Source organism: Papaver somniferum, unplaced genomic scaffold, assembly GCF_003573695.1.
Source record: "Papaver somniferum cultivar HN1 unplaced genomic scaffold, ASM357369v1 unplaced-scaffold_133, whole genome shotgun sequence".
Lineage (NCBI taxonomy): Eukaryota > Viridiplantae > Streptophyta > Magnoliopsida > Ranunculales > Papaveraceae > Papaver > Papaver somniferum.
In genome coordinates this window covers 4,366,320-4,377,441 of record NW_020622492.1, presented here as the reverse complement: position 1 = coordinate 4,377,441, position 11,122 = coordinate 4,366,320, and the positions used below count along the sequence as shown (strand labels likewise).

The 11,122-nt window shown below is 32.1% G+C and overlaps 2 protein-coding genes across 2 annotated transcripts; both read left to right on the top strand.

Moving 5' to 3' along the window:
* Positions 1-439: 439 nt before the first annotated feature.
* On the top strand, positions 440-1,237 carry LOC113333558. Its single transcript, XM_026579991.1, has one exon. The coding sequence runs from the start codon at positions 440-442 to the stop codon at positions 1,235-1,237; it is 798 nt and encodes a 265-aa protein (XP_026435776.1).
* An 809-nt stretch (positions 1,238-2,046) lies between these two features.
* LOC113333557 lies at positions 2,047-3,170 on the top strand. The gene is made up of 2 exons (XM_026579990.1): positions 2,047-2,831; positions 2,924-3,170. The coding sequence occupies exons 1-2, from the start codon at positions 2,047-2,049 to the stop codon at positions 3,168-3,170; spliced, it is 1,032 nt and encodes a 343-aa protein (XP_026435775.1).
* Positions 3,171-11,122: the final 7,952 nt, after the last annotated feature.

The window sequence follows — 11,122 nt, the reverse complement described above, 5'->3', positions numbered from 1 at the left end:
AAAACTTTAACCAAGTTAAGCTGTCCAAGAAAAATAATCCCAAAGTTTAATTATGCGGGTGTTATTTTGGAATATCAATGGTGTTTCACGTGAGGCGGCACAAACTAAAATAAGAGATTTGATTAGAGAGTTTAAACCAGATATCTTTTGTCATGCGGAGCCAAAAGTAGCTTGTACTGCGAGCTTTAAAAGGCGACTTCAGATGGAACGTTATTCTCCAGTTGTTATTCATAATGCTTCTTTTTTCAGTATTGCTAATATTTGGATTTGTTTCTTAGATGGTTTGGTTCCTTTGGTTGTAAATATGAGTAGATAGGCTATTACTATTGCGGTTGATGGTGTGCATATTTGTTTTGTTCATGCTAGTTATGTTCAAGTTACTAGGAGAAGACTTTGACATCAACTTAATTTCCAAGATGATTCTATTCCTTCGCTTGTCATGGGTGATGTCAATTGTATTCTTCGTCTTGATGAGAAAAAGGGAGGCCTTGAACCAAGAACTTCAACTATAAATGAATTTTCAGATTGGTTAGATGACAATAATCTTTTTGAGGCAGATTCTTTGGGTACAAAATTCACGTGGACAAATAGGCAGTCAAGTACTAATAGAATCATTAGTAAACTCGATTGTGCTGTTACTAATGCTGCTTGGCTTGCAAAGTTTGAGAATTGGCGGTGTAAAGCTCATCCTAGAGAAGTTTCCGACCATTATACTTTCTTGGGATATCCTTTTTCTGTTCTGAGACCTAAGAGATCTCCTTTTCATGTTCAAAATATGTGGTTCTTACATGCTGATTTTCTTCGTATGGTTGCTGAAAGTTGGAACATGCCAGCTTATGGTTCTCTTGATTTTATTTTTCCGTATAAATTGAAGAGTCTTAAGGGTGTGATTAAGGATTGGAATCTTATGGTCTTTGGTAATTTTCACTCTCGTTTGAAGCAGGATCAATTGAGGTTTCAATCAGCGGCTCTTCGTTCGTACGAGAATCCTAGTGATATTACTAATCTTAATATTATGAAAGATGCTATGGCTAAGCTTAGTGAAACGCGTCTTCAGCACAACACTATGCTTAAACAAAAAGCTCGGAATCAATGGCTTGTGGAGGGTTCAAGCAGTTATTCCTTTTTTCATAACAACATTCGTATTCGTAAAAGTGCTAATACTATTTCTGAATTAGTGTGTGGTGATGGCAATACTATTTCAGATTATGATCAGATTAGGGATCACGTTGTGTAATTTTACGAAGACAAGTTCAACGGCCAAGAGTTGGACTATGATTTCAGCCTTTTTGATTATGAACATGCTAGAATTTCGGAAGAGGGGAGTCTTTCCATGGATAAAATTCCTTCTCCGGAAAAGATCAAGAAAGCAGTTTTTAAGTTAGGAGCGGACAGTGCTCCTAGTCCAGATGGTTTTTCGGGTTGCTTCTATCGTCACTGCTGGAATATTATTCACGAGGATTTGACTAAGGCTATTATTTTTGTTGGGATGCTGGTCATATTCCAAATGGCATCAAATCTAGCCTTATCATCCTTCTTCCTAAGGTACGAGGTGCTAATACTCTTCGTAACTTTAGGCCTATTGGTCTTAGTAATTTCTTTTTAAAATTTTTTACTAAGATTCTTGCTACTAGGCTAGGCAGTGTTTTGGATAATCCTGTTTCTGAGGATTAGGTTGTGTTTATTAAAGGGCGTAATATCCATGAAAACATTAGTTTGGCTTCATAAATGGTTAATGAGCTTCACCTTAAACGCAAAGACGGTAATATTGGTCTCAAGATTTGATATTTCTCAGGCTTTTGACACGGTGAGTTGGTCTTTTGTGTTGGAAGTTTTTCGTAGATATGGTTTCTCTGAGCAGTGGTGCACATGGATTCTTAATATCTTGAACTCTACTAGAATCTCTATTCTTTTGAATGGCAGTCCGGAGGGTTATTTCAAAATTAATAGAGGTTTATGTCAAGGGGATCCCCTTTCTCCTCTGATTTTGTCTTGATTGAAGATGTCCCTAGCAGAAATATTACGAAACTTTTTCGCGATAAGAAGATGTCTCACATGGTAACAAGAGGTGGTATCTCTCCTACTCACCTTTTCTTTGCGGATGACATTATGATTTTTTGTAAAGGAAATTTAAAGAGTCTTCATAATCTGGTGGATTTATTGGGCAAGTATCAACGAGCTTCAGGCCAAATTGTGTGTAGGAAAAAGAGCAAGATTTATTATGGTGGCGGTTCTTTAAGTAGAAGAGCATACCTTGCTGATTTCTTGGGGATGAGTGTTGCCACTTTTCCAGATCGCTACCTTGGAGTCCAAATTATGGCAAGTACGGTTCGTTATCATCACATTTATAATGTGGTTGAAAAGATTAAATCTCAACTAGATGGATGGAAGGGGTTTACTTTATCTTTTCATGACCGTATTATGCTTGTTAAAGTTGTTATTGCTAGTTATTCTATTCACAATATGGATATTTATAAGTGGCCTCGAAAATTCATTTTGCAATGTGAGCGTGCAATAAGGAATTTTATTTGGTCGAGAGATTCTAATGTTAGTCGTGTTGTGGTGGTGGCGTATGATAAAATCTGTTGTCCTGTTGAGGAGGGAGGTCTTGGTTTATCTCGCATGGCTACCATGAATAACGCTATGCTCATAAAATTATGGTGGAAAATTCGCACGTCAAATAAGAATTGGGATGGTTATCTAAAGGCCAAGTTTTTTGGTAGAAATGGTTGCATCAAGACTGTTGGAGTGAAGTCTACCATTGTTCTAGGCATTCGAAAAGTGTATAAGACTGTGGAGGCTAATACCAAAGTGCTCCTTGGTGATGACAGGTCAACCTCTCTATATTATGATGTTTGGTATGGAGAAAAGTATTTTGCTGATGTTTTGAATGACTAGACGCTGGATAATTGGTGCTGGTAAGTGATTGTTTAATTGATGATCAATGGGTTTTTCCTGACGTTCATTTGGAGAGATTACTTGATGCTGGTCTGGAGATGCACAGGTTGCCAAATATATCTGGCGGGAATGATAAGAGAATTTGGATGCCAAATTTCTCAGGGGAGTTTACTGTAAGTTTTGCCAAAGAACTTATTCGTCGGAGGCATAGTAGCTTGGAAGCTGCGTCTTTGCTGTGGAGAAAAGAAGTGCACCCAACTTTGGCTGCTTAAAATTGGAAGTTCATTCGTGGGGCGTGCGCCACTTATGATATTATTCAAGCAAGATTCAAAATCCAGTTGGCAAACAAGTGTGTGCTATGTGGAATTGAAGACGAATCGCTGGAAAATATACTTTTTCATTGCTCCTTTGCAGCTCGTGCCTGGCTGTGGATTTCAAATATTTTTGGTTTAACATCTAACTATGATCTTGTTGTGTCCTTCAAAGCAGCCAAGAGTAGAAGTAAGATAGTTCGTGATATGTGGTTGGTGGCAAATCTGGTTGTCAGGTAGGAGTTGTGGGTTATGCGCAACAATTGTGTTTTTGAACGCAAGAAAGCAAAAGCGTGTTCTGAAACTGATTCAGGACTACTCAGGCCGGCTTAGGAGTTATATGAAGAATTATGCTGAAGACCTTTTAATTCTTGATTATTTTCGAGTGGTCCATAGGAGAGTCAAGCATCAGCAGCCTGTTGAAGTTTTTTGGCATCCTCCAGACGATAACGGACTTTAGATCTGTTGTGATGGGGCGGCCAGAGTCAATCCAGGCATCGCCGGAGCTGGTGTGGTGGCTAGAGACGCACACTGTTCAGTGCTTGGAGCTATGAGTATTGGTCTTGGAGTTACTACGAATTACTTGCAGAGTTATATGGTATTCTAATTGGTTTGGACTGGGCTATGCAATGAGGTTTTGAACGTATTTGTGTGCGATCAGATTCTTTTGGAGTGGTAGAAGCTTTCAAAAATAATTCTATCCCTTGGTTTGCAAAGAATAGATGGATGGTGATTTGTAGACATTATACGTCTATAAGGTTCATTCACACCTTTAGGGAGGCGAATTTTTCAGCGGATAAAATGCCTAAGTGTGGATGTTTTCTAGCTAATGAAGTGGGAATGCATTTTAGTGAAAGACCACATTTTCTAATTTCGGTTGAATACCCAAATGTTTATTATTATCGTTTTAAATAGTTTACAAGTTTTTGGGGTTGTTGTAACCTCTTTCCTTGTAAAATTATTTTTTGTGAATTTTGTAATCTATTAATACAAAATTTTGACCTATCAAAAAAAAATAATCATAGTTCGTTAGCATTAAAGAAATAACAGATGTCACCTGGACCGCTAGAAACTGTTTAAAACATCTAATAATATACTAAAACTGATAAATTTAAGAGGATGGTTCAAAAGAATACAAAAAGTATAGGTAACGGCTTAGTTTGGTTGTAGGCTTATTATCAATAACTCATAGTTCGTAAACTAATAATATACTAAAACTGGTAAATTTAAGAGGATGGTTCAAATGAATACAAAAAATTATAGGAAGCTGCTTAGTTTTGTAATAGACTTATTATCAATAACTCATAGTTCTTTAAGATTAAAGAACTAATAGATGTCACCTGGACCGCCAGAAACTGTTTAAAACATCCAATAATATACAAAACTTGGTAAATTTAAGAGGAAGGTTCAAAAGAATACACAAAAGTATAGGTAGCTGCTTAATTTTGTAGTAGGCTTATTATCAATAACTCATGGTTCTTTAAGATTAAATAGTTAATAGATGTCACTTGGACCGCTAAAACTGTTTAAAACATCTAATAATATACTAAAACTGGTAAATTTAATAGGATGGTTCAAAAGAATACACAAAAGTGTAGGTAACGACTTAGTTTTGTAGTAGGCTTGATATCACTAACTCATAGTTCATTAAGATTAAAGAATTAATAGATGTCACCTGGACCGCTAGAAATTGTTTAAAACATCTAATAATAAACTAAAACTTGTAAATTTAAGAGGATGGTTCAAAAGAATACACAAAGTATAGGTAGCTGCTTAATTTCGTAGTAAGCTTATTATCAATAACTCAGAGTTCTTTAAGATTAAAGAATTAATAGATGTCACCCAGACCGCAAGAAACTGTTTAAAACATCTAATAATATACTAAATTTGGTAAATTTAATAGGATGGTTCAAAAGAATACACAAAAGTGTAGGTAACGGCTTAGTTTCGTAGTAGCCTTGATATTAATAACTCATAGTTCATTAAGATTAAAGAATTAATAGATGTCACCTGGCCCGCTAGAAACTGTTTAAAACATCTAATTATAAACTAAAACTGGTAAATTTAAGAGGATGGTTCAAAAGAATACATAAAAGTATAGCTAGTTGCTTAATTTCGTAGTAGGCTTATTATCAATAACTCATAGTTCTTTAAGATTAAAGAATTAATAGATGTGTCCTGGACCGCTAGGAACTGTTTAAAACATATAAAAATATACTAAATTAATAAATTTAAGAGGATGGTTAAAAAGAATACCCAAAAGTGTAGGTAACGGCTTAGTTTCGTAGTAGGATTATTTTGAATAACTCATAGTTCATTAAGATTAAAGAATTAATAGATGTCACCTGGACCGATAGAAACTGTTTAAAAAATCTAATAATAAACTAAAACTGGTAAGTTTAAGAGGATGGTTCAAAAGAATACACAAAGTATAGGTAGCTGTTTTATTTCGTAGTACGCTTATTATCAATAACTCATGGTTCTTTAAGATTAAAGAATTAATATATGTCTCCTGGACTGCTAAAAACTGTTTAAAACATCTAATAATAAACTAAAACTGGTAAATTTAATAGAGTGGTTCAAAATAATATAAAAAAGTATAGGTAACGACTTAGTTTCCTAGTAGGCTTATTATAAATTACTCATAGTTCATTAAGATTAAAGAATTAATAGAGGTTACTTGGACCGCTAGATCTGTTTAAAAAATCTAATAATAAACTAAAACTGGTAAATTTAAGAGGATGGTTCAAAAGAATACACAAAATTATAGGAAGCTGCTTAGTTTCGTAATAGACTTATTATCAATAATTCATAGTTCTTTAAGATTAAAGAATTAAAGATGTCACTTGGACCGCTAGAAACTGTTTAAAACATCTAATAATAAACTAAAACTTGTAAATTTAAGAGTATGGTTCAAAAGAATACACAAAAGTATAGGAAGTTGCTTGGTTTCGTAGTAGACTTATTATCAATAACTCATAGTTCTTAATATTAAAGAATTAATAGATGTCACCTTGACCTCTAGAAACTGTTCAAAACATCTAATAATGTACTAATACTGGTAAATTTAAGATGATGGTTCAAAATAATACACAAAAGCGTAGGTAACGGCTTAGTTTCGTAGTAGGCTGGATATCAATAACTCATAGTTCATTAAGATTTAAGAATTAATAGATGTCACATGGACTGCTAGAAACTGTTTAAAACATCTAATAATAAACTAAAACTGGTAAATTTAAGAGGATGGTTCAAAAGAATACACATAAGTATAGGTAGCTGCTTAATTTCGTAGTAAGCTTATCGTCAATAACTCATAGTTCTTTAGGATTAAAGAATTAATAGATGTCACCTGGACCACTAGAAACTGTTTAAGACATATAATAATATACTAAAATTGGTAAACTTAAGAGGATGATTCAAAAGAATACATAGAAGTATAGGTGACTCCTTAGTTTCGTAGTAGGATTATTATCTATAACTCATAGTTCATTAAGATTAAAGAATTAATAGATGTCACCTGGACCGCTATTAACTGTTTAAAAAATCTAATAATAAACTAAAACTGGTAAATTTAAGAGGATGGTTCAAAAGAATACACAAAAGTATAAGTAACGGCTTAGTTTGGTAGTAGGCTTATTACCAATAACTCATAGTTCGTTAAGATTAAAGAATTAACAGATGTCACCTGGACCGCTAGAAACTGTTTAAAACATCTAATAATACACTAAAACGGGTAAATTTAATAGTATGGTTCAAACGAATACACAAAAATATAGGTAATTGCTTAGTTTCTTAATAGGCTTATTATCAATACCTCATAGTTCTTTAAAATTAAAGAATTAACAGATGTCACCTGGACCGCTAGAAACTGTTGAAAACATCTAATAATAAACTAAAACTGGTAAATTTAAGAGGATGGTTCAAAAGAATACACAAAAGTATAGGCAGTTGCTTAGTTTCTTAGTAGGCTTATTATCTATAACTCATAGTTCTTTAAGATTAAAGAATTAATAGATGTCACCTGGACCGCAAGAAACTGTTTAAAACATCTAATAATATACTAAAACTGGTAAATTTAAGAGGATGGTTCAAAAGAATACAAAAAAGTATGGTAGCTGCTTAATTTCGTAGTAAGCTTATTGTCTATAACTCATAATTCTTTAAGATTAAAGAATTAATAGATGTCTCTTGGACCGCTAGAAACTGTTTAAAACATCTAGTAATATACTAAAACTGGTAAACTTAAGAGGATGATTCAAAAGAATACATAGAAGTATAGGTGACTGCTTAGTTTCGTAGTAGGCTTATTATCTATAACTCATAGTTCATTAAGATTAAATAATTAATTGATGTCACCTGGACCGCTATTAATTGTTTAAAACATCTAATAATAAACTAAAACTGGTAAATTTAAGAGGATGGTTCAAAAGAATACACAAAAGTATAGGCAGCTGCTTAGTCTCTTAGTACGCTTATTATCTATAACTCATAGTTCTTTAAGATTAAAGAATTAATATATGCCACCTGGATAGATAGAAACTATTTAAAACATCTAATAATAAAAAAAAATGGTAAATTTAAAAGGATGGTGCAAAAGAATGCAGAAAACTATAGGCAACTGCTTAGTTTCATAGTAGGCTTATTATCAATAACTCATAGTTCTTTAAGATTATAGAATTAATAGATGTCACATGGACCGCTAGGAACTGTTTAAAACATCTGATAATATACTAAAAATGGTAAACTTAAGAGGGTGGTTCAAAATAATACACAAAAGTATACGCAGCTGCTTAGTTTCTTAGTAGGCTTATTATCTATAACTCAAAGTTCTTTAAGATTAGAGAGTTAATAGATGTCACCTGGATTGCTAAAAACTGTTTTAAACATCTAATAATAAACTAAAAATGGTAAACTTAATAGGATGGTTCAAAAGAATACACAGAAGTATAGGTGACTACTTAGTTTCGTAGTAGGCTTATTATCAATAACTCATAGTTTTTTAAGATTAGAGAATAAATATATATCACCTGGACCGCTAGAAACTGTTTAAAATATCTAATAATAAACTAAAGCTGGTAAATTTAAGAGTATGGTTCAAAAGAATACACAAAAGTGTAGGAAGCTGCTTAGTTTCGTAGTAGGCTTATTATCTATAACTCATAGTTCTTTAAGATTAGAGAATTAATAGATTTCACTTGGACCGCTAGAAACTGTTTAAAACATCTAATAATATACTAAAACTGGTAAATTTAAGAGGACACTCCTAAAGAATACACAAAAGTATATGTAACGGCTTAGTTTTGTAGTAGGCTTATTATCTATAACTCATAGTTCATAAGATTAAAGAATTAATGGATGTCACATGGACTGCTAGAAACTGTTTAAAACATCTAATAATATATTAAAAATGGTAAATTTAAGAGGATGGTTCAAAAGAATACACAAAAGTATAGGTAAAGGCTTAATTTCGTAGTAGGCGTATTATCAATAACTCACAGTTCATTAAGATTGAAGAATTAATATATGTCACCTGGACCGCTAGAAACTGTTTAAAAAATCAAATGATAAACTAAAATTAGTAAATTTAAGAGGATGGTTCAAAAGAATACACAAAAGTATACGCAGCTGCTTAGTTTCTTAGTAGGCTTATTATCTATAACTCATAGTTCTTTAAGATTAGAGAATTAATAAATGTCACCTGGACCGCTATAAATATTTGAAATATCTACTAATATACTAAAACTAGTAAATTTAAGAGGATGGTTCAATAAAATACACAAAAGTATTGGTGAGTGCTTAGTTTCGTCGTATGATTATTATCAATAACTCATAGTTCTTTAATATTAGAGAATTAATAGATGTCACCTGGACCGCTAGAAACTATTTGAAACATCTAACAATATACTAAAACTGGTAAATTTAAGAAGATGGTTCAAAGGAATACACAAAAATACAGGCATCTGCTTAGTTTCGTAGTAGGCTTATTATTAATAACTCATAGTTCTTTAAGATTAGAGAATTAATAGATGTCATCTGGACCTCTAGAAACTGTTTAAAACATCTAATAATATACTAAAACTAGTAAATTTAAGAGGACAGTTCAAAAGAATACACAAAAGTATAGGTAACGGATTAGTTTCGTAGTAGGTTTATTATCTATAACTCATAGTTCATTAAGATTAAAGAATTAATAGATGTCACCTGGACCTCTAGAAAATGTATAAAACATTTAATAATAAACTAAAACTGGTAAATTTAAGATTAATATTAAAGAATTAATAGATGTCACCTGGACCGCTAGAAACTGTTTAAAACATCTAATAATAAACTAAAACTTGTAAATTTAAGAGGACGGTTCAAAAGAATACACAAAAGTGTAGGTAACGACTTAGTTTCGTTGTAGGCTTATTATCTATAACTCATAGTTCATTAAGATTAAAAATTAATAGATGTCACCTGGACCGCTAGAAAATGTTTAAAACATTTAATAATAAACTAAAACTGTTAAATTTAAGATTAAGATTAAAGAATTAATAGATGTCACCTGGACCGCTAGAAACTAGTTAAAACATCTAATAATAAACTAAAACTGGTAAATTTAAGAGGATGGTTCAAAATAATACACAAAAGCGTAGGTAACGGCTTAGTTTCTTAGTAGGCTGGATATCAATAACTCATAGTTCATTAAGATTTAAGAATTAATAGATGTCACATGGACTGCTAGAAACTGTTTAAAACATCTAATAATAAACTAAAACTGGTAAATTTAAGAGGATGGTTCAAAAGAATACACATAAGTATAGGTAGCTGCTTAATTTCGTAGTAAGCTTATCGTCAATAACTCATAGTTCATTAGGATTAAAGAATTAATAGATGTCACCTGGACCGCTAGAAACTGTTTAAAACATATAATAATATACTAAAATTGGTAAACTTAAGAGGATGATTCAAAAGAATACATAGAAGTATAGGTGACTCCTTAGTTTCGTAGTAGGATTATTATCTATAACTCATAGTTCATTAAGATTAAAGAATTAATAGATGTCACCTGGACCGCTATTAACTGTTTAAAAAATCTAATAATAAACTAAAACTGGTAAATTTAAGAGGATGGTTCAAAAGAATACACAAAAGTATAGGTAACGGCTTAGTTTGGTAGTAGGCTTATTACCAATAACTCATAGTTCGTTAAGATTAAAGAATTAACAGATGTCACCTGGACCGCTAGAAACTGTTTAAAACATCTAATAATACACTAAAACGGGTAAATTTAATAGTATGGTTCAAACGAATACACAAAATTATAGGTAATTGCTTAGTTTCTTAATAGGCTTATTATCAATACCTCATAGTTCTTTAAGATTAAAGAATTAACAGATGTCACCTGGACCGCTAGAAACTGTTTAAAACATCTAATAATAAACTAAAACTGGTAAATTTAAGAGGATGGTTCAAAAGAATACACAAAAATATAGGCAGTTGCTTAGTTTCTTAGTAGGCTTATTATCTATAACTCATAGTTCTTTAAGATTAAAGAATTAATAGATGTCACCTGGACCGCAAGAAACTGTTTAAAACATCTAATAATATACTAAAACTGGTAAATTTAAGAGGATGGTTCAAAAGAATACAAAAAAGTATGGTAGCTGCTTAATTTCGTAGTAAGCTTATTGTCTATAACTCATAATTCTTTAAGATTAAAGAATTAATAGATGTCTCTTGGACCGCTAGAAACTGTCTAAAACATCTAGTAATATACTAAAACGGGTAAACTTAAGAGGATGATTCAAAAGAATACATAGAAGTATAGGTGACTGCTTAGAGTCGTAGTAGGCTTATTATCTATAACTCATAGTTCATTAAGATTAAATAATTAATTGATGTCACCTGGACCGCTATTAACTGTTTAAAAC